We start from the raw sequence: 27,115 nt of genomic DNA on the forward strand, positions 1-27,115 counted from the left end.
ACGGGGTGTCCAGGCTGTTTCAGGCCATCCCTCCCGTTATCTTTAAGATGATGAAGATAAGAGCTGCTGAACCCCCTGTTCTTGGTGTGGCTGCCTTCCTTCCCCCAGGACGGCTTTGATTGCCATTGAAAAGTCAGACAAGCCAAGGTGGTAATGCACCAGATCATCAACATTCACTGTGCCCCTGGGGTCGGTAGTGCAGATTTAACTCTTTCCCGGAGGATATTTGATCAGACCTTGATCCTGGGGCAGGGGCTGTAGACAGACCCCGATGCCACAGGCTGGGCTTCCCCAGGCAGCTCGAGCTGCTCCCCGATGTTCCCCGTGCCAAATTTCTTCTCCCCCATTTTGTTTTCTTTTTATTACCGTGATTTCCTAACATCGGAAGAGGCAAGTTATGAAACTGGAGTTATCCAAACACGTCTTGTTTGAAGATAGCGTTTCATCCAGCAGATGCAGCTTCCTGCCCTGTAAATGGTTCCCATTGTTTTGCCTTGGCTCCTGGCCCCGGCAGCGCTGGGGTGTCGCTCCGCTCTGGCAGCCGGAGGAGTGGTGGTCCCAGCATGGAATGGCTGGACTGGGAGCACTGGTGCTCTGCAGGCAGCCTCTGAAAGCACCTGGGGGGCTTCCTGGGGCTGCCTCAGGTTAAAGGCCGTGAGCTGGCAGGGTGCCGGCTCGGTTGGCTGCAAACATCACCTGCAAACTGGGGTTGTGTGCAAGGCCAGAGGTAGCACTGATCTGACGGATGGTGTCTGCATGGCAGGAAGGAGGGAAGAGAAGGTAAATAAAATGAGGTGGTGCTGGTTGTCGTGGTGAGGACAGTTCTCAGCACAAAAGAAGCAGCACACATTTTTAATTCTAATTTTTTTTTTTTTTTAGTGTTGAAATGCAAAGAGGGGGTTCAGAGGTGACCCTCAGGTACTGCTGAGACACTGAGAAGAAATGTTTTCCTCTGAGGGTGGTGAGGCCCTGGCACAGGTTGCCCAGAGGAGCTGGCTGCCCTATCCCTGGGAGTGTTGAAGACCAGGCTGGATGAGGTTTGGAGTAACCTGGTCTGGTGGAAGGTGTCCCTGCCTATGGCAGGGGTTGGAACTGGATAAGCCGAAAGGTCCCTCCCAAGTTAAACCATCCTGTAGGTCCAAAATTCTGTGATTCTACGATCCCTGTGGTGGAGTGGAATGTGGTAAGGGATTGAAGAAGTGGTAACAGTCAGAGTTTGTGGGTGAGCTGCAGTTTTGTGCCTCGCTTTCCCCCTGGGCACGTGGCCACTGCCAGCCTGACCTTGGATGAGTGTCCGGAGCTGTGGCTCCGGCTGGCTCTGGGTAGCTGCAGGATCCCGGGCACAGGGAGGTGCAGCAGGAGCAGGCTGGGACCCGGTGAGTTTTGGGTGGATCATCCTTCTCCACTGGCAGAGCCTGCCTTGAGAGGAGCTGGGTGTGCCCAAATCTCTTCCTCTGACTGAGGAAGCTGTGGCGGGGATCACGCTGTCCCTGGAGCTCAGGCACGGCCACCATGCTGCAGCCACACTGTGAGGGTGCCTCTCTTTGCCTGCTCTCCACAGCCTTCCCACCTGCTTAAGCAGCAGGGATTGTTTTTTAATTAATTTTTTGTTTCTGTGAACGCTGTTATGGGTTGGGGAGCTGCAGCTGTTGGCTCATTAATGAAGTTCTGCAGAACTGTGGCAGGAAGCAGTGCTGGACCCTTGGCTGAGCTCGTGGTTTGACGCTTTTCCTTCCTGCCCTTCTCAGCAGAGCAAACTCACTTCACTGGCCTGTGGCCACCCCCACCTCAGCCCCAGTTCCCTCCCTGCTTTGGGTGTAAATTTTTGCTTTAAGGATTGGGCTGGGGTCCCCCAGGCAGGGTTCTGGGAAAGGACCCTGAGTTTTGTGTCTCTGTTTCTTTGGCCACAGTGGTTGGAGAAGGCAGAGATAGCAAGGTCAGGAGTCTCAGTGATTGGTATTTGATAAGGTTCACTGATATTTTATCAGTGGTCTCCGAGGACAGAAAGAAACTCTGTGAGTTAAGAACATCTCTCTTGGCAGGGCCACGTCCCCCCTGAGTGCTCCCTGCTGGCTCGGGATGGAACTCAAATCCTTGGAGATCCCAGTGTCTCCTCACTGCCAGCACCCACAGAGATCTTGGCTGTTCTTGGGCTGTTCTCTGGCTGTGCTGGCAGAGCCAGTCACGTGCCCAGCTGCTTCACCTGGGATTTACCTGCTCTCAGGTGGTTCGTGCTGCTCCTTGAGCAGGGACTGAGCTGTGAAAGGCTCCTGGCAGCGTGGAGGATGTTGTGTAAGACTGGGTTCCATGGATTATTGAGCATTTGTGTTTCTTGGCCAGGCTCCTCAGCCCGTCGTGGCACAGAGGGATGCACCAGTGGCTTTGTCAGTGCTTTCCCTGATTTTCCAGCACTGCTTCCCTTCAGCTCATTTCCAGCTCTGCCAAGGTCCTGGGTGGGGATGGGCACAGGTGTGTTTTGCAGTGGAAGGGGGAGGAGATGCCATATCCCACCTCTCTCTCTGGGAATGCTCTGGAGACCGAGGAGAGCAAAGATCAGCTCCTGCAGCCCTACTCGGTGCTCTCAGCATGCAGGGACCTTGTGACACTCCACAGTCCTGTGGGTAGGTGGGAATGAAACACTCAGTGAGCAGCCAGCGGGAAGAGCAGCGAGTCCCTGTGCGTGGCGGTCATGGGTCAGTGTCACCTGTGACGTGCCAGGCAGGGCAGTGGAGCATGGCTGGCTGTGTGCACACAACTGTGGCTCAACAAGGCAGTGTTGGCTGAGCAGCCACGTGTCCAGGCACTGGGACTGGGATTTTGGGCAAATCAAGGCATGGGCTGTCTGGGATGGGGCTGGGGGTGGCTGTTGCTTGTCCCCAAAGATCCTGAGGTTGCTAAAGTGTGCTGGGGCTTTAGGTTCCTTTCTGAATACTCGCATGTGAGTCAAAAATTAGTCATCAAATTAGATGGACAGAGTTTTAGAGGAGTGTGAGCTGATTGATTGACCACAAATACATCAGCCAGCAGCACTGGGGGAGAGCTTTGCTGAGGCAAAGGCTTCCTCGAAAACACCACTGGGGCAACTGCTGCACACTGCTGGGACTGGAAAGGAATGTTTGCTTGGGGAAAGATGGGTGTTTTAGAGTGTTCTGAAGGACACAGACCTGACTGCTGGGGATGGCTCCCTCCCTTTGCACAGCTACTGCAGTGGGGGTTTGGCTGGGGAGGTTCTTCCCATCACTGTGTGATCACAGTGGCTATTCCAAAATGACTGTCTTGAGGGCAAAGTGTCCTTAGTATCACCCCTGGGAAGCTCTGAACACAAGTTGGAGCCTTTGCCAGCCCTGGCATCAGCCTGCCATCAGGAGGGGATCTGTCACCCATGAGCAGCCCCATCCTCACCATATCCAGCTGTGAGCACCAGCGAGGCCATTGTGCAGTTGGGCCCAGATGAGAGAACCCCAGTCTTGCTCTGACAAGTCTTTTCCTTACAGAGGGGCTTTCACATGGAAGGGAAGCTGGAACAAACATGCCTGTTCCTGCCAAAGGCGCTGCTCTGCCAGTAACTGGCCTCTGCTTCCTAGTGCAAGCGGTTGATGTGTGGAATTGGGGCTTCCTGCTGCCTGCTGACCCCTGGGCTTCTCCTTGGCCTGATCCCGGGAGCTGTTCCTCTACTCCTGACACTGCTATCGGCAGCCACCACTCTGGCTCCAGTGTGTTTTTGCCGTCACAACTTCCTGTGAGCTGGAATAGCTCTGCCAGGGGTGTGAGCTCCTGTGCCTGTAAATCCCTCAGAAGGCCGGGAAGTGCTTGGTTAATTAACCAAACTGAAGAAGAGCTGTTTGACCCATGTCTGGGAAGAGTTCCACCTGGCTTACAGCAAAGGTCTTGGATTTGGGACTGTCTTTTAGTAGCCACGGAGCAGTCCAGATTCCTTTGTGCATCCTTGTATTCTTCCTGATCTGTGGCTCTCCTCTGTGTCCCTCAAGACTTTGCTTGCCTTGGCTCCTCAGAAATGCTGTTTTTTACATAAAAGGCCCTATTTTGGTCTATGCCTGGGCACAGGGTGGACTTGGCTATGGGAAGTGGCACTGGCAGACCTGGCTTTGTTGGATTCCCAGGTGGGAGGCAGATGGATGGGACCATGTAAGCTGACTCTGCCATTCCCATGATTGGTCTTCCATTGGGATTCAGCATCTTAACTGTCAGACTAGCGCAAGAGTCTCTAATGTTGCTTGAGGCCAGCTTTTGCATCCTGTTTTATAATATTCCCTGACATTCCCCACATTCCTGGCAAGGAGACTTCTGTATTTTTTAAAAATACTCCTTCATCTCTTTGGAAAACTACGACATCCTTTAAGACTTCTTCAAAATGCCACTGTCCTGCTGTACTGGCATCTCCTGTTAGCTCCATAAAGAATGGGACACCTTGAGTTTCAACTCCAGCCCAACAACATCTCCTTCCAGCTGGGAGAAAGGGGAACAAAGAAAGAGGTAGACCATGTGCTCCTGTTTGAGCCAGTGATCTTCCTAAACCTGATGTTCCCACTGTGTTTCCACCCCTGTCTGCAGGTTTCGCTGCCCCCTGTGTTTTTGGGATGATATTGGGCCTGTTACCTGAGCTTCCATCGTTGTCACAGCCTGTCGGGACAGCCAGCTCTGATGGGCTGCGGTCCCCCCTGGGGTCCCCCCTGGGTCCGCAGGGTCTGATCTGCCAGATGTGAGCTGAGGGCGGGTGGGATGTTTTCCAATGCTGTATCCGACAGGGATGAGAGACCTATTCCTGGTGTTTCTCACCAGGAATCAGAAGCAAGATGAGATGATGCTCAGCTCTGGGGATCTCACAGCTCATTCTGGGAATGATTGGTGCCAAAGCACTGGTTTGGCAAGTGCAGGCACAAGGAATGTCGTTTTCATTGTGGAGACTAATCCTGTGTCAGCCACAGCTTCTTGCTTGGACCGTGCTGACCCCTCTGCTTTGGGCTGAGAGGTGAACTGACTCCTGCTGCATGGGGAAGAAACACTCCCTGGGCAGGTGGAGCACACTGGGCTCAGCACAAACCAGAAATTTGTAGGGATTTGGGTGATTTAGTCTGCATATCTCAGATTGCAGGCACTGCTGTTCTTGTCCCTGAGCCATGTTTTTGAGCTTTTAGTTCTCTCTAGTGTCTTGAGGGACTGGGAAATTTATGACAGCCCAGCCTTGGCTGTCAGTTTCCCCATCCCTTGCACGCAGAATCTGCTGAGAGGAGCCTCAGCTGAGGCTCACGGCCAGTGGTTTGAGTAGTTGATGTCTGAAGATGTAGAGGGGCTTTTGGGGTGCCCATCCCTCTCCTTCATCCCGGTGTACTGCCGGACGGTGTCAGACTCCCGACGGGCGCCTCTCCCAGCGCCTGGAGCCGGCACGATGCCGCCCTGCGGGACGCTTTGCTCTCAACCCTTGATTCCTCCGGTTGGAATGGCGAGCTGCGGCTCACCTTGGCGGCACCGGGGGTCCGGAGCCGGGCAGTACAGCCCCGGCTGCCTGCGTTGCGGCGGGGCTGGGAGCGGTCCCGGATGGAGCCCTCCCCGTCGCTCCCACCCCCGCCGTGGCGCTCAGCCCTGCGGGGCCGGGATGTCCTGTTTGCCGGGGCGGCGGGGACACGTCGGCTCGGCACAGCCCTGCGCGGGGGGAAACTGCAGCTCTGCCATGGAGTGCCCGTGGGAAGGGCTCTTGCCCGGTGGACAGCGCTGGGTGGCCGAGGAGGGCGTGAAAGGAGCCCCGGGGTCATGCTGATACTTTTTTCGGCATTTAATCCACGGGTTCCAATGAACAAAGCCGGGATTAACAGCTCCTGCCATGGTGAGTCTTGCTCGTGTCCTAGCCCTGTGTTTGGATTGGGAGGCTCCAGCCAGCAAACGCTCTCGGGGGAGGTGGGAAAGGCTGTAAAATGACCTTTTTTCTTGTTAGAGATTTCTTGGAAGCAGCGTTTCCTGTGCAGCAGGGCGGTTTGCTCTGGCTTTTACACAGCGGGGCGAGGGCAAGAGGGTTCAGAGGAGTCGCTTGTGTTGTTGTTAAGTTGTTGGGGTATTTTTTTTTTTTAATCTTTTCTCGAAAACCAGAATTTCCTTCACTTTTTTTTTTTTTTTTTTTTTTTTTTTTTTTTTTAAGATTTTCTTTTTTTGTTTTTCCCCCCGTGAAGTGCTCCGCAGCTACCGCCCTGCAGGAGCGGGGCTCAGCGGGGTGTGCAGGGAGCCATGTGCCCTGCTGGGACACGGCGCTGGCACCGGGAATGCGGCTGAGCGGGTCAGGGATGAGAGTGGCAGTGACAGAGATGAGATGGCAGTGGCAGAGCACAGGCTGGCCTCAGTCACACCGCCGGGGGCTTCTCCTTCCCCGCTCCGCTCCCCACTGAGGCTGCAGCTTGCAGAAGAGACCTGCAGCCCTGGCAGTATTTGGGTTTTTTTCTGCCAGAGCCAGCCAAGCTGGTGGGAGCGCTGGGAGCGCGGCGTGCCAGCTCTTCCTGACCTCCGATTGTTTCCTGAGCCTGAGCCAAAAAATCCTTTTGTGTGAGCCCGATCCCCCGGCTCTGCCAGGTGGCGAGGGAGGCAGCCGGCATGGCCAGGGGTGCGAGGGTGCTGGTGCCAGCCTTCCTCTGGGATGTGGCATCACCTGTTGACACCAGTTCACTGACTTAAAAGCATTTTTAAGAAGGAGGAGAATAGGAATGAGAAAAGAGCAGGGTTTGGAGCTGTGGGGTGGAGGTGGAAGTGCCCCCGGAGCTGTGGTGAGCGATGTTCAAGCGGTGCCGGTGGGTGTGGGGTGCAGCAGAAGGGGGTCCTGATGGGAGGGACATGTGAGCTGGTGACAGTCCTTCCCCTGTGCACACAGACCCGTGTCCCCCTGAGAAATGTGCCTTGGCTGCATTTTGAAACTCGGAGTTTGGGTTAGGCCTTGATGTGTGGCTGTGCCTGAAGGGGTCCCTGCATGGACAGGGTTCTGTGCCTGCACCCCCGCGGGCTCAGCGGGGCTTTGTGCTCAGTTGCACATCCAGAACTCCTTGGGGTTAAACTCCTGAATTTTGTAGGTCTTTCTGATGTGGGATGGAATTTCAGGAGTTTAATGAGGAGCTTATGCAGGCACCTGTACTTTCCCGGTGCTGCAGGGACCAGTTGATAATCCAAGACTGATGCTGGTGAGGAAGAAGGCAGGATCTTGTGCTGAACTGGGAAATACTTGATTTGGGGTTATTTTTGTGTTGCAGCCTTTAGGAAGGGAAGGAGAGAGTCCTAATGTAACCCTTTGTGCCTCTGCTGGGAATTCAATGCCTGTTTCTTCCTGTGAGGGCTTGTGCCATGCCTGGGCTGTGGCAGTGGCCACCACCAGCTGGGTGTGACAGCCATGCTTGGGGCTCCCTGTCCCTGGGGGCATGTAGGGCTCCCAGCAAAGCTGCTGGAGCCTGAGCATTCTTCATCCAGGAGTGGGGTGGATTTGTGAATCTGTACAACGTGGAAAAAAGCTGCAGCAAGACCACAAGGGAATTCTGCTCCATGGGTTCCTCTGGTAACACATGTGTTTATGCTAAATAAATGCATAAAAGTAGGAGGGAGTTCCCTTGTGTATTAAGGAAGTGACTGTTCTTTAGTGCCTGGATTTAGCAGTAGGAGCTGGGGGTCGTTCCTCGGCGTGGGAAGCACGAGAGCAGCTGGAGCAGGTCTCATCCATGGGAGAGGCAAATGCTCCAATGGGTGATTGGAGCTGACAGCTTCCTGCAGAGCCAGAGCTGATACTGGTTCTGTTTTTTTAGCAAAACTGTTGGTGTTTTCCTTTGGCTTGGCCTTCCTTGGCCTTTGGTGGTGGCTGGTGTTGGGTCTCGTGCAGTACTCCGGATGTTGCCCGCAGTCCATGCTGGGTTTAACGCTCTTCCAGGTGGTGCAAACTGAACTTTTGCTGTTGTCTGTGTTAAAAAACATGAGAAGTGATGGCTCCTCATTGGGAGGTGCAGCCTGGCTGGTACCTGTGGTGGGTGATGGATGCTGTGCCTGGTGCTGCCGAAGCTCCGGCACCACTGGCTGCCCTCGGAGCGACGGCGTCCGCTTGTCCAGACAAAGTGTGCGTGAGATCCACGGGATGGTCAACAGGAAAACGGTGCAATTTTAGAAAGGGTGGACCACAGGATGGGCAAGGTGGATTAATTTTCTTCAGCATCTGAGTAGCTGTTTTCATCTGGCTCCTTATGGATGCCTCATGCCTCAAAGTGTCCAAGGCCAGGTTGGATGGGGCTTGAAGCAGCCTGGGGTAGTAGAAGGTGTCCCTGCCCATGGCAGATGGCCAGGATGAGATGATCTCTAAGGTCCCTTCCAACCCAAACTATTCTGGGATTCTCTTCTAGATTTTTCATTCTGGCTTCAGCAGACACCAAAGAGAAGGAAGAAACTTCCCCATTCGACAGAGGTGGCTGGTGTCTCTGCTGGCAGTGATAGACCTTCTTGGGGTGGTGCACAGGGTGGGCTGGAGCCACAGGCTCTGTCTGCTCTGAGCTTGCTCTGCCATTGCCTTTTCAGAGATGGAACCCCAGGTTCCCTCCATTCTGGGCTTCCTCTCAGACATGGGGGGCTGCTGCTCTGTGCTCTCGGCACAGTGGGACGGTCCTGCCCTCTCTGTTGTTCCTCTGGGGTCAGAGCAGCTGCAGAAATGCAGGTGGGAGAGGCAAGGACGCATCAGGGTCCTCACCTTCCTGGCCTTTTGTTTCTGTTCCTCTCTTTTTCCATCCCGTGTTCCCCCCAGACATCTGCTCTGCAGCTGCAGCCCAAGCAGTGGGATGTGTAACCCCCGAGCTGCCGTAGAGCTCCTGCTCCTGAGTGCTCTGGAGCTGCTGGGAGGAGGTGTCCTGTAGACCAGAGGGGCTACAGGACTCTGAGGAGCTGCCTGGGGGAGTGGGAGTCTCTAACATGTTGTAGGACACTCCTGTAATCATCACAGCAGTGCCAGGGGACACTGGCTTGGTCTCTGCCAACCCCACTGTGTCCTGCTGCCAATGTCCATTGGATGGCATGTCCCAGAGCCCTCTGGTCCTTCCCTCCTGGTGCATCCCATGCCCCTGAGTGTGGCTGTCAACCCTGCCCTGTGGGGTCCGTGAGGATGTTTTGGTGTGAAGAAGGGACTTGGCTTACTGGTGGCCTTGGCAGTGCTGGACTCAATGATCTGAAATGGCTTTCCCAGCTTAAACCATTCCATGATTTCATGATCCTACTCAACATTTTTTTGTGGCTTATATGTCTGCCTCAGTGTTTCCTTCTCATCTTCAGTAAAAGACAGCACTGGCTGCAGACCTGAATTTAGGTTGTTCTGAGTGATTTTTGTGGAAGCAGAGGTATTCCCTGTGCAGGTTGGGCCCAGCTCCTCTCCCAGGTGCCAGCCTGCGAGGGCAGGAGCTGCTTTTGGGTGGACAGGCTCTGCAGCATCGCCTCAGTTTCCTGGTGGCTGCATTCCTGCATTGTGCAGCACAAAGCTCTGCACACTGTGGGTGCAAAGGGCTGGTTGAGCTTTTAGAACAGAATAAACCAGACCTGAGGCTGCTGTTAGGCTTGTTTGAGGGGAGGAAATGAGAGCTACCCCATTCAGCTGATAAGAGTGGTCACACAGAGCCCTGGAGCCCAGCCGAGAGATGCGCGGGGCAGAGATAAGGCAGGGGAGTGCTCTGGGGGGTTCTGATGGTGCTGCTGGGGGTGCTCCATACCCAACCTGCAAGGATTAGGATGCAAATCAGATACAGACACCCAACAGCTACAGTCTCCTTGCCCTGTGGTGGCCAGAGGGGTTCCTGTCTGGGTTGTACCAGCCGATGCTTGCAGACACCGTCCAGCAATTCCTGTGCAATTTCTAAGATCATTTTTACCCCTGGATGTCCCTTGTATTTGTGTTCCCAGCAGCTGTCTGGGACAGGAGCAGGGTGGCAGAAGGCTCTGCTGCTGTTCCCCCTGCCAGGTGCCATCCCCAGGGAGCAATGCCCTTGGAGCACACATTTCAGGGCTGGAGGTGAAGGAGGCATTTGAGCAATTCCTTGCTGGTGACATATCAAGGAGGAGTTCCCAAAGCTTGTGAGACCTATTTACTGTGTGAAGGTTAATTATGGAAAAGCGCTGTGTCTGGGAGAACATCCAAGAGCATTCCTCATTCCTGTCCATGTGCCCTGTCCATGTCTGTGCTGGCAGCTCCAAAGTCTCTGCACTTTGCTGAGTGGAGCTGGAAGCAGGAGGTGCCCGTGGCTGGCAGATGCCCATGGCTGTGTGGGGCTCTGTGTGCCTCCTGCCCCAGGAGCCCAGTTGGGGGGCAGTGAGTCCCAGCTGTGCCCAGTGCCAGGAGGACACTGTGGGGGCTTCCTCCAAAGCCCACTGGGAGGGTCTGGGATTGGCCCTTGGCTGCTGTGGGAATGGTGCTCTGTTTAGGAAGGCAGCTCTGACTTCTCCAGGCAGAGTCAGTCCCTCTGTCCCTGGTACACCTTTCCCCTGGGACACCTGCTTGAGCTCCTCATGTTCTCAAGCAGTGAAGGCACATCCCCCTGGTTCAGGAGAGGTGATGGGACTTTCTGTCATTCCTGTAAAAGGCAGGCAAGAAACTTCTGCTTATAGCCGGGAAGGAAAGTCCCTGTTGTAGGCAGTTTTACTTTCAGGCAGGATGGAAAGAAATCACACCAGAAAGAAAGAAAGAAAGCAGAGCGATTTTTTCCCCTTGGTGCCGGGGGTTGAAGCTTCCCCCGCAGTGCCAGGCAGCTGCTTCCAGCTTTCCATGAGGTAACGTGCGAGCGATTTTGTGGTGGGGTTTTCTCCTCACACACTAATGGGCCGTGTGGGATGTTTTATGGGGATTTGGAACCTTGCTGTGGGAAGCTGAGAGCCTGGCCTGGGACTTCTTGTCAGTTTTGATTGTTAAAGTGAAAGTGCAGAGCTGGGGTTCTGGTAAGTGGCTTTCCTGCCTGTGATTCTGCTGGCCTCCAGTGTTACAGGTTGCTCATTTTAGAGTTTTTATGGAATGTCCTGGGCTTTTCCCACACCTGTTCCAGGCCAGGGTGGGGTGGATGGAGCACCAAAAGCACTTGAGAGAGAGCTGTCAGGCTCCAGCCACCCCACAGCCAGGAGCTGGAGCCACCAGTGGGTTGTCCCAGGGAAATGCCACAGTGCAGTGACTGCAGGAAGGGGATTGGGGAATTTGTCCTTTTTTCCACTTCAGTGTTGGTTTTCATCCTTTTCTTTTGGAACAATGGGAGCCTCTTCTCTTCCTTTACTTTTGATCTCCACCCCCTCCTGGGGGTTTTGGGGCATCAGGGCTCTCTGGTTGGGGGGGTCCAGGCTGGGGGGGCTGGACCGACTCAGGGTGTTTCTGATGGACCGTGGTGGCACCTGGGTTACAGTCTCTGCGCCTTGCTGGGTGCAGGGCATGGGAGAGCTACTGTGGATAGCTTTTCCTTGGGTAACACCATCCAGCCTCAACATCCAGCTGCTGGACAAAGGCAGAGGCTTTGCTGTGAGAGGATTCTCTGGTGGCTCATTGGATTGTGCATCACTGGGAGCTCTTTCCACTGAAGGTCCTGGTGCTGGTTTCTCCTGTGGGATTGTCCAAGTGTTTCCTGAAGGCTCATCTCCCATGGAGAGCTTCCTCTGGAGCATAAAACATAATGGGGCTGCTGGTCTACCTTCCCTGCCTGCAGTCAAGAAACAGGTGGGATTTGTCCCCTTGTTTCCCAGGGATGCATGCACTCTGCCTGTACCCTGTGCCTCCTCCTGCTATGCAGCTGGAGTGGGATGATTTCTGCACCATTTAAACCACAGATCTCAAAGATACTGAGTTGCTATAAGCTCCTGGAAATAGTTTTCTGACCACTGGAGGCAAGGAGACTCTTTCTGAGCCCTGCTGAGGCTGGGTGTAGTGTTTGATGAGCCTAGATTGGGCATCAGAAAATCCTGGCATCTGGGGATGTTGGAAACCCATCTCTGTTGCTGCTGCCTGGGGCTCAGGCTGAGCTGGGTGGAGGGTGGAGGGTGGAGGGTCTCCAGGCAGCAGCCCCTGGGCTCAGGCTGGATTTCCAGTGGAGGCTGCAGCCAGGGATGTGTGCTGGGCTCAGGTCCCATCACCCTGCCCGACAGTGAGGCTCCTGAGAGGTGACAGGGAGGGCTGGGAACACGGCTGGAATGGGTGACCCTGTGCCCAGCACCCGGCCATGCCCCACGGCCGGAGTGTTTGCCTGCCCAGCCTTTCCTGCACTTCCCTGGGAAAGCACGTCCGTGGGAAGGGCGGGAAGAGAAGGAAGCTGGCTGTTGGCTCCCTCTGGGACAGGACACTTGGAAACCTTTTCTGTGACAGTACTTCTATATGAGGGGGGCTCAGCCTGGGCTGGTCAAAGCCCCCCCTGCTCTGGGGGGCTTCTCCCTGTTTGAGGAGCTCTGGGGGGATGCAGGACTTGCCACAGCAGGCAGTGTGGGACCTGGCTCCACAGAGGAGAGGAGAGGTGGAGGTTTGGGGCCCTGGCCCCCTGCCAGCCCGTGCGTGGGGGAGGCGGTGGAGGGAAGGAAATGTCGTGCTCTGACTCCGCATTTCCACCACGATGATGGGTGGCTGAGCCCAGTTGTGCACAGAGCATCCTGCTGCAGCCCTGGACCCTGGCTGCTCCTGGCCGGGGGGGTGGCTGTGGTCAGTGTGGGTGTCCCCAACGGTGCCCAGCCATGCTCTGGTACCAGCTGAGCCCCGCTGTGGGCAGGCATAAGCTCAGCCATGGCCCTGCTCCTGCTGCCCTCCTCCAGACTCATCCCTAGGGCAAGATCCATGGCACAGGTGGGAGCTTGGTGCTTTTGCTTATGGCTGGGGGCACAGGGAGCTGCTGGCTGGGATTGGCCCTATGGAATTTCCATTGGGAGTGAAGGGGCAGCAGAGTCGGGCAGGAGCAGGAACTGGCAGGTCTGGTTGGCAGAGACTGTGGGAAATGCCTGTCCCTGGATCCTGCCCACTCCAGGAGTGTGGGAGGGATCTGCTTCCAGAACTGGCATGGCCAAAGAGCATTCCCAGGGACCACCAGTCTTGTGCCCTCCTGCTGGACAGATGCAGCCATGGGGTGTCCTCCCCACGAGGTGCTGGGTTCTTTGGAAGGGATGTGGTGCTCCACATGGTCCAGCTGACCCAGGACGGCTCCAGGGTTGAGTTCCCCACTGGAATTGCTGGATCTGAGCCCTGTTGGGAGCAGGAGGGGTCACCCTGGGTTTTGGCAGGACTCATGGCATGGCTAATGACAGCTGTGAGGTTTGGATCCAGATCCACATGCTCATTCCGAAACTTCTTTCCAAAACTTGCCAAGTATTTGGGTCCAGGATTTTGGCTTGGTCCTATCCTGAACTGAGCTGCTTATTTGGAGCTTTTTTGTTGTTGTTGTTGTTGCTGCTGTACATTTGGAATTGGGAATGCAAACTATAGCCAGAGCTCTGGCCCAAGGCAGTGGGTGGATGAGGATGAAATCAGGGTATTCCAGTGCTGGGTGGGTCTGGCCTCAGGCCACTCTGTGCTGGGCGTTGCCTCCGGGAGGGACAGACCAGACCCTGAGGCTGCTAAGGCATTTTCTACCCTTGAGGTCAAATGTTGTCACCCACAGCAGTAGAAATGTCACCAGGCCAATGGGTGCTGACACTTGGCAATGACCTGCTGTGGCTGCAGGGGCTCTGGGCTGTTTTCCCTCAAGTTCTCTGAAATGGAGGAATTTCCCAGGAAATACTGCTGGCTGCTGAATGGGCTCATCTGGGCCATGGCTGATCCCTGTGTGAGGGGTGGGAACCAGCTGGGTGAGGGGTGAAGAACCTCACCAGGGATTTGGTGCCCATTGGGACAAACACCAGTGTGAAAGAAGAGGTGGGGAGGGCTGGGTGGTGGGAAGGAGGTGGGGGAGGAAGGGCTCCTTTGGCAGCCTTTGCTCAGGGATGTTTGCAGAAGTGATCAGCACTGAGCTTTGACGAGCTCTGAGCTCATGATTACAAAGAAAGATCTTCCTCTACTGCCTGGCCAAGAACTGTGTTTGGTTTGGTGGGCCCAGAAACAAAGCTTTTCATCAGAAGGTTAAAACTGCGTCTTGTGGCCCTGTCATTCAGGTGGCATCACTGTCACCTCCTGCCCTTTGCCTGGTACTGGCAGAGAGCTGCAGCTGAGCTGAGTCTGCCCAGGACCCTGGTGCTGGTGGGACCCCTGGCTCTGCAGCTGTGCATCTCCTCTGCTCTGTGCACATGGAATGTGGGCTTGGTGTCAGGGCTCTGGGGACAGTGGGCTGTGTTCTTGGGGTGTTGCTGCTGCTGGCGGGATGCTCAGGCTCTTTCTTTGCTTTCTTACAGAAATTGAAGCCAAGAAAGCGTGCGACTGGCTCCGGGCAGCGGGATTCCCCCAGTATGCCCAGCTGTACGAAGGTGAGAGCTGCCTCCTGCCACTGACCCTGCTCTGTACTTGCTCAGAGCCTTTATCTCATCCAGATTCCAAGGGGGGCTGCAGGGACAGCGCCCACAGCTCGAGGGAGAGGAGGGGACAGAGGAGGTTGTTCACTGATTATATGATTGTTATACTTTGAGCCCTTGGCCATGGCCTAGAGAACCAGCCAGTTAACTTCCCTGCATTCCTGAACTTTTCCCCTTCAGGCAGGGCTCTAAGGAATCCTGGGGCGGCTGCTTTGGCCAAGGGCAGCCAGGCTTTGGAGAGCTATCAGCTCTGAAGAGGTTCAGGGAGTGTTTGCCGTGGGTGGGAGCATAGGGGCAGCCAGTGTAAGTAGCGTGGAGAGCGAGCATGTTCTCCCTCCTCCCATCTCTCCCCACTCTCACAACCCCTGCCCTGCTCCAGCCTGTCCTTCCTGAGTGCTTAGCAAGCCCTGCCTGGAGCAGACCCTGTCCCTGTGCCTCCCCGGGCACGGGGCATGGGCACTCCCCAGCTGGCATCCCTACTCCCAGCTCCTGCACCGGGCACCCAGGGTGGTGACAGGGTGGCTGTGGTGGTGGCTCTTGGCTCAGCTGTGTTTATGGGGAAGCTGTGGTGGGATCCTGGTCCCGGCTGGTGCAAGGAACGGCGGCTGCAGCCAGCCCCGTCTGGCTGGACAATAGCGGGAAGCGGCCACAGCCATGGCCATTGTTCTGCCGGGCACTTCTCCCGCCCCTGCAGCACCAGCTCCCCGGTGATGGCTTCATGAGCAGCCTGTTTGCTGCTAGGGCCTATTTTGGGGGGCAGGCCCCACGTACAAGGACAGGCCATGTTCCTGCTGGGACAGCCAGCCCCAGGGGCTGGCCCCAGACAGTGCTCACAGCTGAGCAGCGAGGAGTGCTGGTGCTGGAGTCTGTGAGTGAACTTTCTCCAGCGTCTGTCCACAGAACTTCCCACATCCTCCAAGTGTTTCCCTTCCCATTGTGATCATGCTGCATGCCTTCATGAACAGATGGATTGAGACCGTTAGGGCTGAGGGTCCAGATCCCACATGCATGATCCCAGCAGAACTGTCTCTGAATGCACAGGGTCGAGCAGGGAACTGAATAGAGGCCCTTGGGCATCTTATCACCCTCACCTAATGTACCTGGGAAGAGGCGTGCCCAGGGACCCTGGGCATGCACCACCTCCAGGTCATCTCCAGCCACTTGGAGTTCTCCTCCTCTTCCCATACCCGCTGCTGCCCTTTGTCCCTGATGGAGCAGCTGGCTTGGGATCTGCCACTCATGTCATTTCCCTCCCCAGAGTCATCATTCCCTATTGACATCAGTGCTGTGAAGAAGGACCACAGCTTCCTGGACCAGGATTCCCTCAAATCCCTGTGCAGGTAATGCTCCCTTGCCCACCTCTCACATGGAATCAGCATGGGGATGTGCCACAGACAATGGCAGCAGCCTAGGCTGATGGAGTGGGGGGCTCAGGAGGTGCCTGATGGGGTGGTGGGCTTAGTAGGGTGCCTGCCTTGCACCTTGGCTGGGCTCAGAGCCCGGTCCAGCACTGTCACTCCCTCTGCTGTGAGAACTCAGTTGTTCAGTGAACATTACTGGTGTTGTGTGGTTCCAGGGAAACAACAGGTTTTTATGCTCCATGTGATGCTGGCCATCCCAGTACCAGGCATCACAGCCTGGCTCAGGGTTTCCTCCTGGGCATGGCGCTGCTGCAGCTGCAGGTTTGGGAGCTGCCCAGGAGTGGTGTGCAGGGAGCAGCCGGTGGGGGACTCAAGCAGAGCAAGGCAGAGCTGGCAGCCAAAGCGGGGCACTGACCCGATGGTCTGTCTGGGTGGGCCGTGTGTCACTGCTGCGTGCTGCGGGTGACTCAGGCCTGCCTTGGCTCTCAGGACACGTCATCACACCCATGTCCCTGCGCCGGCTCCACACTGTCCCTCCCACACAGAACAGAGAAGAGGCGGGAACAGGGTCTGTTTCCTATTTGTTTCCCAGCAGAGAGGCTGCTGTGCTGGGCAGGAGGGGACCCCTGCACTGTGATCTGGGTGCAGTGAGGCAGGAGTTGATGGGAGGATCTCTGCGTGTCCCTCCCTCTCTGAGCTTTCAGGTCCTTTAGTCATTCCTTGTCTGGGGCACAGGAGCTTCTGAGGTGATTTTTCTTTAACAGCCTGGAGCACACCACCCCTGCCCACTTACAGCACCGGTGGCCCCAGCAGTTGGCATGGGCATGGCCTGGCTTAGGCTACCATCTGCTGGCACTGTCCCCTTGTTAGTCAGGTGTCCCTCTGACCATGGAACCACAGCAGTGTGTGACAGGTGACAGGCACAGCCAAAGCTCTAAGGCAGGAAAATCAAAAGAAGCCAAAGCCATCCCCTGTGACTGCAGCCGGGCTGGTACACGTGCTGGGACCAGAGTAAAGCCTCGCTGTCTCTTGCAGGAGGCTGATGACCCTGAACACTTGTGCCTCCATGAAGCTGGATGTTCACTTTCAGCGTAAGCAGGTAAGTCCTGAATGCGCAAGGCAGGTGAGGGGGTGCAGGGGATCATGTGCTCCATGGTGGGGCAGTGTCCTGGTGAGCTCTGGGACTGCCCTGGGCACAAAGTGGCTCCTGGAGGCCTCCATTGCCAACTGAGTCCTGAGCTGGTTTAAGGGGATGAACATGCTGCTCTCCTCCCCACCTGGGGCCATGCTGGTGGCTGTGCCCCTCTGAGGGGGGGGATATGCTGACCCTCCTTGGCTCCAGCCAATTGATCATTCCCTGTTCTCAACTGCCCACAGAATGAAGACTCTGAGGAGGAAGGCCAGTGTGCCATCAGCAGTCGGTGGGCCTTCCAGAGGGACAGCAAAAGGTGGTCACGGGTGGGGTCCGCCGACGTCCTGTCCCAGGGCTCAGAGGCCCTGAGTTGCACCATGTGCCCGGTGTCCAGCCGCGAGAGCATCCTTACAGACCTCAGCACCAACCCCGAGGCCACGTCCCTGCACAGCACGGGCAGTGTGGGCAGCGTGGGTGGCACGGGTGGCACGCTGGGCACTGCAGCCATGCCATCCGAGCCCCCATCCCCTCTCCATGCCATCACCACCGCCTCCAGCTGCAGTCAGAGCGAGGGATCTGCACCAGAGCAGCCCTCGGGCCAGGGAGAGGGCTCTAAAGAGAAGCTGAAGAAGCGACGGTCTCGCAGCTTCCTGAAGCGGATCGAGTCCCTGCGAAGGAAGGACAAGGAGAAACCCAGCCCAGACAGGAGGGTGGCTCCACACAGCAGCGCCACTCTCCCACCAGGATGGGGCTCTCTGAAGAGTAACGGGGACCTTACAGCCACCAGGACCAACTCCTCTAAAAGAGGCAACGTTGCTGCCTCTTTACACAGCAAAAAACACTTCTCGGTGTCATACAGGACTAACCGCCTGCTCAGCCCCGGGGGCACCAAGGGGAGCTCTGACCCCAAACGCAGTGGAGTCTACCTGGAGGACTGTGACACTGCCACTGGCGCCGGCGCTGCCTGGGCTGCTGCCGAGTGCCAGCGCCGGGCTCGCCATGGCGATTGCCTGGTTTATATCCCCTGTGACCACAAGCCCGGCACCTTCCCCAGATCCCTCTCCATCGAGAGCTTGTGTCCCCTGGCCGGCAGCTCCCTGACCCACTGGAAGGCAGGGAGCGCGGCCGTGGGGCTGGGCCGGGGCGGCAGCAGCAGCAGCGTGGAGGGCTCATCCTCCCCCAGGGGCTTTGCCCGCCGGCGCCGGGGCTCCTGCAGCTCCCTGGGCAGCCGCGTCAGCGTCTACGACAACGTGCCGGAGTTCGGCAGCAGCGAGGATTTCTGCAAGGACGGGGAGGTGACCTACGAGAACCTCGACGACATCCTGCAGGACATGTGGGGGCTGCAGCAGAAGGTGGAGCTCTGGTGTAAAGCCGTCTCCCCTGGCCTGGATGAGGAGGAAGGGGGCGAGGAAGAGGAGGATGAGGAGGAGTCGGACTCGGGAGGGGAACCGTCCAACCTGCATTTCGAAGAGCAGTCCATGTCGGATGTTGGTACTTCTGCCAGTGACTTTGATAGCACTGGGAACTCCCTCAACGAGGCTGAAGAGATGGAGACACGGGAGCGCCGGGATTCGGGGGTGGGAGCATCACTCACAAGACCCTGCAGGTATCACAGAATCCCGACGTAGTTTGGGTGGGAAGGGACCACAGAGCCCATCTCGTTCCGCACCCCCCTGCTATGGACAGGGACACTTTCCACTAGACCATATTGCTCCAAGCCCCGTCCAGCCTGGCCGTGAGCACTCCCCGGGACGGGGCTGCTGCAGCAGCGAGGGGTGCACAGCCCATGGGTCTGGGGGGCAGCGCCCGATCCCGTCCTCGGTGGGCTGGAGGATCGGATCTTCCCGGGAGGCAGAGGCGGGCGGAGGGAGGGGAGCGCAGCGCGGGGCTCTGGTGCGCTCTGGTGGCCGCAGAGCACCACTGCCACTGCTGCCAGCACCTCAGCGCTGCCGCCACTGCTTGCACAGACCCGTGATTAAAAGTTTTTTTCGTTGACTAATAACAGGGGTGAACGCGGGGGGCACGTGTCTCCCCTTGTGCCACTATTCCCTGGGGCTCTCCCCAGGCGAGCTGTGGCTGTTGCCGAGTTCTGTGGCTTTCCTCACCCAGTTCGGCTGGTGCCAGGGGGTGATGTGGGAGTAACCATGAGGGAGTGGAGAGCAGTGGGGGTTTCCTTAGCTGGGAATGTCCCGTGTGTCCCCAGAAAGCTTCGTTGGCACAGCTTCCAGAACTCGCACCGGCCCAGCCTGAACTCGGCCTCGCTGGAGATCAACCGCCAGTCATCAGCCCAGCTCAACCTGCTCCAGAAGTGCTCCCTGCTCCGGCTCACGGCCATCATGGAGAAGTACTCCGTGCCCCACAAGCAGGCCTGGACCTGGTGAGCTGGGGCCAGGGTGACGAGGATGGGGCCCACATACTGCAGCTCATGCTGTGCCCCCAGCCTGGGGCAGCTTTGGGGTGTGGAGGAGAAGAGCTAAACCATGGGCTGTCTGCTCTGGCAAGTGTGAGCCAGAGCTGAGCCTCAGGCTCCTGGCATCATCCTGGCTTCCAGGGGGTCTCCTGGCATCATCTGCCACTGTATGAGCTGCAGGTGTTTGTACAGCATTGAAAGTGCTGCAGCAACGTAAGGGAATGGGACAGTGGTTTCGTTTCATAGCCAAGTATCAAAGTATTTTATCCTAATAAAAGGTGCTGGCATTCCTGCTGGGAAGCTGCCTTGCTTATATTCCAAATACTGTGGAAATGTGTGTGTGTGTGCGTGTGTGTTCCCAGGGTCCTGCTCTCTTTGTGACGGGCTGCTGAGGGCACCGATGTCTCTCTTTCCCACTCTGCAGGACTGTCCCCAAGTTCATGAAGCGAAGTAAAGTCCCTGACTACAGGGACAAGATGGTTTTTGGGGTGCCGCCCATCGTCAATGTGCAGCGGACGGGTCAGCCTCTGCCCCAAAGCATCCAGCAGGCCATGCGATACTTGCGCAGCCAGTGCCTGGACCAGGTGAGGCCACAGCTGCTGGGCAGCACTACTGGAATATGGGGGAAAAAATAGCTTTAGGGGTCCTGTTGTTCACCTCTTGTGATGTGTGCTGAAGTGGGAAGGTGGAATTGTCTGTGGGAACCCAGCAGCATTCCCTTGGCCTCAGTTAGTATCTCCTCTGGATTCAGTGATGGTCCCTTTGGGGAGGGAGTGTCTTTGCTCACACCCTGCTCTGCCCTGGCAGGTTGGCATTTTCCGCAAGTCTGGGGTGAAGTCCCGGATCCAGGCGCTCCGGCACATGAACGAGACCAGCCCCGACAACGTCAACTACTCAGGGCAGTCCGCGTACGATGTGGCCGACCTGCTGAAGCAATACTTCCGCGACCTGCCCGAGCCCATCTTCACCAGCAAGCTGACCGACACCTTCCTGCAGATCTACCAGTGTAAGGGCCAGGCTGGGGGCAGCTCAGGGTCTTTGGGGAGGAGGGGATGCCTCTGTTTGGATGGAACAGGTGGGTGGTAGCTGTGGGGACGCCCTGCTAACCCCGTGCACACAGTTGTGTCCAAGGAGCAGCGACTGCAGGCGGTGCAGGCCGCCATCATCCTCATGCCGGACGAGAACCGGGAGGTGCTGCAGACCCTGCTCTACTTCCTGAGCGACATTGCCTCGGCTGAGGAGAACCAGATGACGGCTGGGAACCTGGCTGTGTGCCTGGCCCCCTCCATCTTCCACCTCAACGTGTCCAAGAAGGAAAGCACATCGCCCAGGTAAGGGCTGGCTGAGCCCCAGCTCCCCAGTGCCCCTTCCCTGCCTGCTGTGGGAGGGGGCCAGCAGGGAATGATGAGACATGGGGGGACTGTCGGCTCTGCTCTGTGACACAAATGAGAGCCAAGGAGGTCTAGAGGTGCCCAGGGGGTCTAGAGGTTCCCACTGGTGCCAGCACTACCCAATCCCCCCACAGGGCCATACACAAGAGGGGCACCATGGGGAAGCCGGACCAGAAGGACCTCAATGAGAACATGGCCGCGACGCAGGGACTCTCCCACATGATCACCGACTGCAAGAAACTCTTCCAGGTGGGTGGCAATGGTGTCTCAGCCCAGTGCTGCCCATGGAAGGTGTGACCTTGCTGGAAGGTACTGGTCCTGGGTGAGCTGAGGGCACCCTTCCCTCACTGGGACAGCAGCCACCAACGATCCACCCTGGAGCCAAGCCCTGCTATGTCCTGGGGCAGGAAGTGGTGCAGGCTATATGTCCATCCTCCCCTCTCCCTGGGGAATGGGTTATGGTTCTCTGTCTGTCCAGGACCACTCACAAAGTCCCCACAGGATCTCTGTGCCTCCCTGAACATCTGTGTGTTTTTGGCTTGCAGGTCTCTCATGACATCTTGCTGCAGCTGAGCAACTCCTATATGGCTGCAGACGCTTATCCCCACCCCCTGGCTGACTTGGTGTGCCAGGGGGAGAGCAAGGATTTACACTCCTACTTTGAGCAGAGCATCCAGAACCTGCTCAAAGAGTCATCAGAGAAATTCAAGGGGTGGCTGAGCACGCCAGGGCCCCTGAACACAGAGCTGTCCTGCAAAAAGGTGAATGCCACTATGTGAAGAGGTTTAAGAACATGTGGGGAAATATGTATGGGGTGACCCCTCCAGTAGCCAGGGCAGGTCCCACCCCCTCCCTCACTAGCCAGCAGATGGGACTGTGCTGCTCTATGGCAGTGGGAGCCATCAGTGAAGCTGCTCAGGGGGGTCCTGTGGGACAGTCTGTGTGACCCTCACCTCGTCCCCTCAGGTTGGGGATGGGCACCCTCTGCGCCTGTGGAAGGTCTCCACGGACGTTGAGGCCCCTCCCGCCATGGTGCTGCACCGGGTGCTGCGGGAGCGTCACCTGTGGGACGAGGACCTGCTGCAGAGCCGGGTGGTGGAGGCGCTGGACAAAGACATGGAGGTGTACCACTACGTGACAGACAGCATGGCCCCGCACCCGCGCAGGGACTGCATGGTGCTCCGGTGAGGGTGGCCGGGACCCACGGCGGGTTTGGGCTCACTTTGATGAATCCTCTCTGCTCCAGCCTGTCTTGGTTTGGCAAGACAGGTATCTGCCAGGGAAAGCTGAAGTTGGAATGGAGAATGTAGTCCCCTCCCCTCTTTTCCAAATTATTATAATTTTGCAATTGAAAGTTTTTCAGGCAAAGGTTTGGGAACAGGAATAACAGTTTCTTTACTAGAAATACTAACAATACATATGTAGTAGTAAAAAAAACAAACCAAAAAAACCAAGCAAACAAAACGAACAGAAAATCCTAGAAACTCTGACAGAGGCAGAAATGCAATGTGATGCCCTGTTGGTCAGGGTGTTGGAAGCAGTCCAAAGTAAGACCTCCTGGAGTGGCAGATGTGGTTCTGTTGGTGTATAGATGGTCTGGTAGAAAAAGGGTCCAGTAATGGTGAGATGGGTCCATTCTTCTAGAAATCCAGAGGGAACACTAGATGTCTGGTGCTCCTACATCTCAGTTTTTATTTAGTTAGGAGTAGTTTGGCTCCCCACACTGGGTGGAGCATCTCACAATGGCATGATGTAATGTGTCATGTCATTGGTGAGCCTTAATGGCCCATTAACAGAAGATATCCTCCTGGAGGGAGAAGGTCCTGGAAAGAGATAAGGAACAATACCCCACCTAGTCTTATTAGCTGGCCCATTATCAGAAGGCCCCTGCCCCCTCCCCACTGAAGTTACAAGAGATAAAGAAAAAACATCTTCCCAACGGCTTTCAACAGATGAAATAGAACACACATTTTTTTGGTTACATAGCCCAAGACACAGCCCCATCTCCTCCTTCTCGGGCTGTGTGGGGTCCCTTCACTGTCTGATCCCACTGTGGGCCCCGTGGTGGGCACGTGTTGACTCCGGCTCTGTCGCAGGCGCTGGCGCACGGACCTGCCGCGGGGAGCCTGCCTGCTCAGCTCCCTCTCAGTGGAGCACGACAAGGTGCCGGTGGAGGGAGGTGTCAAGGCCATCGTGCTGACGTCCCAGTACCTCATCGAGCCCAGCACCATGGGCCGCTCCCGGGTGACCCACATCTGCAGGGCTGACCTCAGGTAACAGGACGCTCTGGGGAGGGGTTGGAGCAGCAGGATGTGTGGCTCTGTGATATTGCCAGGGTGTCTCCTGCCTACTCACCCCCCTCTGCCTCTTCTGTTCTCCAGGGGCCGGTCTCCCGAGTGGTATAACAGGGTTTTTGGCCACCTCTGTGCCATGGAGCTGGCGAGGATCCGAGACTCTTTCCCAGCCCTGAGTCCCAACGGCCCCGAGACAAAGATCTGAGCCACCAGGAAGATGCTCTGTCCTTTCAGACTTGGACTTACCAGTGGATCTGGACTGGGGCTCTCAGCAGAATGCACGGTGTGGTGAAGTGCCCATGGAGGGGGAGACAGAGGCACATATTTATGAACGTCCTTTCACCCTGGGCTATGCAGTCCCATCCCATGGCCCGGGTGCTGTGGGGCAGGGTGGCCAAAGAGGGGAAGCCATGGTGTCCACAGGAGAGGTGGGGGAGCAGAGGGAAAGAGTGACCATGGGGTGACCCCTGAAGGCAGCCTGTGGCAGGAGCTGGGGCCCCCTACACAAGCCAGGAACAACAGCAGGGGTGCAGGAGCGTGGAGTGAGGCGGGGGGAGCGAGCAGGGAAAACGGGGCCGTGTCCGCAGGTCGCAGTGGGGGGTCAGGAAGTGGAGGGTGGGCAGTGAGGGGGGGCATTGTGTGTGTGGTGTCACCCGGTGGGGACAGCCAGGGAGTCACTGTGTGGTAGTGGAAGAGGCTGCTGTTCTGGGAGGAGGGGGCTGCCTATAGATACACAGGTAGAGCTCAAGTGCCAGCCCTGTCGAGGGGGGCAGATGGAACCTGTTGCAGCATTGGTGTGGAATTCATGGAAGAAGCAGCACTGTACTCCCATGCTTTGCTCTTCCTTGGCTAAAAACCCCTCTCTGCGCGGGGTGTCTCTGAGAGTAGGGGTAGATGGGCCATGTTCCAAGCCAGGCCTTCCCTTAGCCAGCTGACCCATTATTTGCATGGGGCAGGACATTGCTGGAGCCCCGGAGCAACTGCGCCTCAGTGGGAAGCGGCAATACCTGGATAGAGGCATCGTGGTAGGATTGTGGTAGGAGGAGACCCCCTAGACCAGCTCCCCCTTTGTGCAGCTCTCCAAGTTGAGGGCTGTACCTGGAGAGGGAGGAGGGATGGCAGGAGGGGCAGTTGTTTGGGATTCACCCCTCTTTGGGCAGCTACACATGGCCCGTGCCCACCTACTCCCTGCAGACACATCGCCCCCCTTTGCACCCCTTCCTTCCCTTCATGAAGGAACTGTTCATTGGAGCTGTCAGCACCCAGGAGATGACCTGGTTTCTCCATTGAGGCAGGGACCCAAATTCCCAGACGTCGTTCCAACTGGAAGGCAACAAGACCCATGAGCTGGGGACCCCCAATGTCAGTTTGGCCATAACTGTCTGTCTGTCTGTCTTTCGGTAAAAAAGCACAAATCAGCTTCTAGTCTATGTTTTTATATATATGTATTTTATATATATATATATAAAAATATAACTAACATATGGGGATATGAATTTACTCTTGATATTTTTTAAAGTGTTTCTTTTTTTCTATCTATAAATACTTGTACAGGTGGAATATTAATATATAACTCTGGTGGCAGAGCTCAGCACCAGGTGATGCTCACTTAGACCTGGGTATTTTGTATTTAAGGGACTTTTGTTTTGTATTGTATGAAACTACAGCAGTTGTTTGACTTGGATTGGGGCTGCTTGTCCCATCTGTGCAATTAATAAAGTACTAACAAGATCTGCTGGCTGATGAGGGAACTTGTGCTCAGGGCTTCTCCAGCACCAGAGCAGCCCAATGCTGAGCAATGTGTGGCCTTGGGGCAGCCCCTGCATGGGTGAAGAGACTCAAATCCAGCATTTTCCACATCCAGCTGCACTCCAGGGCCTTGCCAGGGTTTGGGGGTTCTCCTGGCATTGCCACCTGCAGCAGGGAGAGCACCTTGAGAAGGAAGAGGAGCATCCAGCATCAGTGGTGCTGATGAAGAAGAACCACATTGTGCTGTTAAATTCGCTGAAGGAGACACTTCTTGCTGCCATTTTGGAAGTAGTGATGGGAATGGGGTGGAACATGCTGGAGTAGATGAAGATGATGGTGATGAAGGTTGCAAGAGTAAAGCCTGGAGAGGAAGAAATCCCTCTGAGCTTGGCTAAAGTGTGGGATTGGCAGCAGCAAGACTGCTCTGGCTTTTAGCACCAATGGGCAAGAGACTTTGGGGCAACCCTGGCTCATCCCAAATCCACTCATGGCCAGGGCTTCAGCACTGGGATGGAGAGGGTACCCTCCCCATTCTGAGATGGAGGCCAAGCTGGCATCTTATCTTCCAGGGCCCCAGCAGGATGGTAGCACTCTACAGATCCACCCAGGCATCCCACTGATGGAGGGCTGTGAGTGCTCAGGGACCCCCATTCCCACAGGGAATCCTGTCTTGCCTCACATCATCCCTATCCCCGCATCCCAAGTCCCTAGCAAATTGAATTAAGAGGTTCCCTACCCCTCTGCACGATGCTGTGCTGGCTGCAGACACTAAATAACAAAAACCTGTGCAAAGCTGGCTGGAGCCATCCCAGGGCTTTTGGAGTCGCCCCAGCCACGCTCTCAAATGTACCCCTGCTCAGCACTGTCAGCTGATCAGTCCAAGAGTGTTTTTCTACAACCCCTGCTTTGCAGATACTAACATTTAAAATCAATTTCTTACTGAAATCCTCCAAGTTTCATTAACAGAGATTTATGCGGTTTTCTTTCCCTGCACATTGTTACAGATTAATCTTTTAAAACCTTAAAAAGCCAGTCCCTACAACTTAGCAAACCCCTGCACTGGGAAATGATTGCAGAGCAGCAACGCCAGGCTCAGTTTGGCTTAATTAGAGATAAAAGGAGAGAAAATCATTCCTTATTAGCCAGTCAGGTAGAAGCTGTACTGTATTTAGAGTGCAAACAGCCCAATTACAGGGAGGAACATGCACAGTTGTCTTTCATTACAGGTACTTGAAAATGTGCATCTGGGGAAAATTAATGATGATTCTCTCCTTCCAAAGAGAAGCTGCAGCCATCCCAGCTGGCTGTGTGGGCCATCCCCAGCACAGGAGTGATGCTTATCCAGCCTGACCATTTGCCCATCCCTGGGATCCCTGCTGTTATCTCAGGCCTGGCAGAAGGATCTTTAAAGGCCTTGCTCAAACCACAGCTCTCAGTGCACAGGTCGCACCTGGCTGGTGGGGTCTGCCTTCCTCCCCACCCCACCTACCCAATGTGCACCTTCACAAATACACCTCACTCTGTGCCACACCTGTGCCAGGACGGGGCCCCCATGGCTCCTCAGCTTCACTCTCTTCATGGGCAGAATGTTCCCCTTGCCCTAAATTAGCCCCAGCCAGGAGAGACCCTCCTGTCTCATGGGATTTAAGCAGTATCTTCATGATTATGGAAGATAATAAATCTGGGGGGCTTCCAGTGGGCTGGAATAACTTTCTTAGGGAATAGGAGTGAACTGGTTTCTCTTCCTGCACTCAGATTGGGTTTTTAACCCTGGGCAGTAGCTCAGCACCACACCCACTCACTCCCACCACTCCCCATGTGGGGATGAGAATGGGAAAGAAAAGGGCAACTTCGTGGGTTGAGATAAGAACAGCTTAGCAATTAATTAAAAAAATATTATAATGCTAATGAAGAGAGAAATAAAACCCAGGAGAAACAAGTGATGCCCAGTACAATCACCCACCCCCTGCTGTCACAGCATCTTTGCATTGTGGTTGTATTTCTCAACACGAGCTTTGTTAGTGGTCCAAGAATTTCCCACCCTTTGGCAGCAGTCCTTATCCAGCTCCTGGGATTGCATCTCCTCCCAAGCCTGGGATGATGTAGGGCTGTTGGACACCTCCCCACACGGGTTCAGCCTCTGGGCTGTGCAGCCCAGCAAATGTTACAATACAGACCCTGAGGAGCTTGGGGAAGGCTTGTGCAACCTCATGGCATAGATTTATGTCCCAGGATTTCAAAGGTGTGACCTCCATGGCAGAACTCTGCAGTCAAGTCCCAGGCAGCCCCTGCTCAAGCATGGCCGTGCAGGCCCCTTC

At 55.9% G+C, this 27,115-nt stretch overlaps 1 protein-coding gene across 4 annotated transcripts in view; it reads left to right on the top strand.

The window, feature by feature from the left end:
- The window catches only part of STARD8 (StAR related lipid transfer domain containing 8), a 43,008-nt gene extending 18,229 nt beyond the window's left edge, over positions 1–24,779 (top strand). For 3 of the 4 annotated variants that reach the window (XM_066182136.1, XM_066182133.1, XM_066182137.1), the window contains 13 exons: positions 14,344–14,415; positions 15,719–15,800; positions 16,857–16,920; positions 17,199–18,559; positions 19,157–19,330; positions 19,788–19,947; positions 20,171–20,369; positions 20,484–20,694; positions 20,889–21,003; positions 21,300–21,515; positions 21,721–21,938; positions 22,851–23,027; positions 23,136–24,779. In XM_066182136.1, the coding sequence (XP_066038233.1) occupies positions 16,864–16,920; positions 17,199–18,559; positions 19,157–19,330; positions 19,788–19,947; positions 20,171–20,369; positions 20,484–20,694; positions 20,889–21,003; positions 21,300–21,515; positions 21,721–21,938; positions 22,851–23,027; positions 23,136–23,253 (3,006 nt within the window). In that variant the 5' untranslated portion in view covers positions 14,344–14,415; positions 15,719–15,800; positions 16,857–16,863 and the 3' untranslated portion in view covers positions 23,254–24,779. Of the gene's footprint in view, positions 1–5,639; positions 5,843–14,343; positions 14,416–15,718; positions 15,801–16,856; positions 16,921–17,198; positions 18,560–19,156; positions 19,331–19,787; positions 19,948–20,170; positions 20,370–20,483; positions 20,695–20,888; positions 21,004–21,299; positions 21,516–21,720; positions 21,939–22,850; positions 23,028–23,135 lie in introns of those variants that run through there. The other variant, XM_066182134.1, reaches the window with a different exon arrangement.
- Positions 24,780–27,115: the final 2,336 nt, after the last annotated feature.

This window comes from Chamaea fasciata, unplaced genomic scaffold (assembly GCF_029207755.1).
Source record: "Chamaea fasciata isolate MVZ Bird 193981 ecotype frontalis unplaced genomic scaffold, bChaFas1.0.hap1 SCAF_4, whole genome shotgun sequence".
In the NCBI taxonomy this organism is placed as follows: Eukaryota; Metazoa; Chordata; class Aves; order Passeriformes; family Sylviidae; genus Chamaea; species Chamaea fasciata.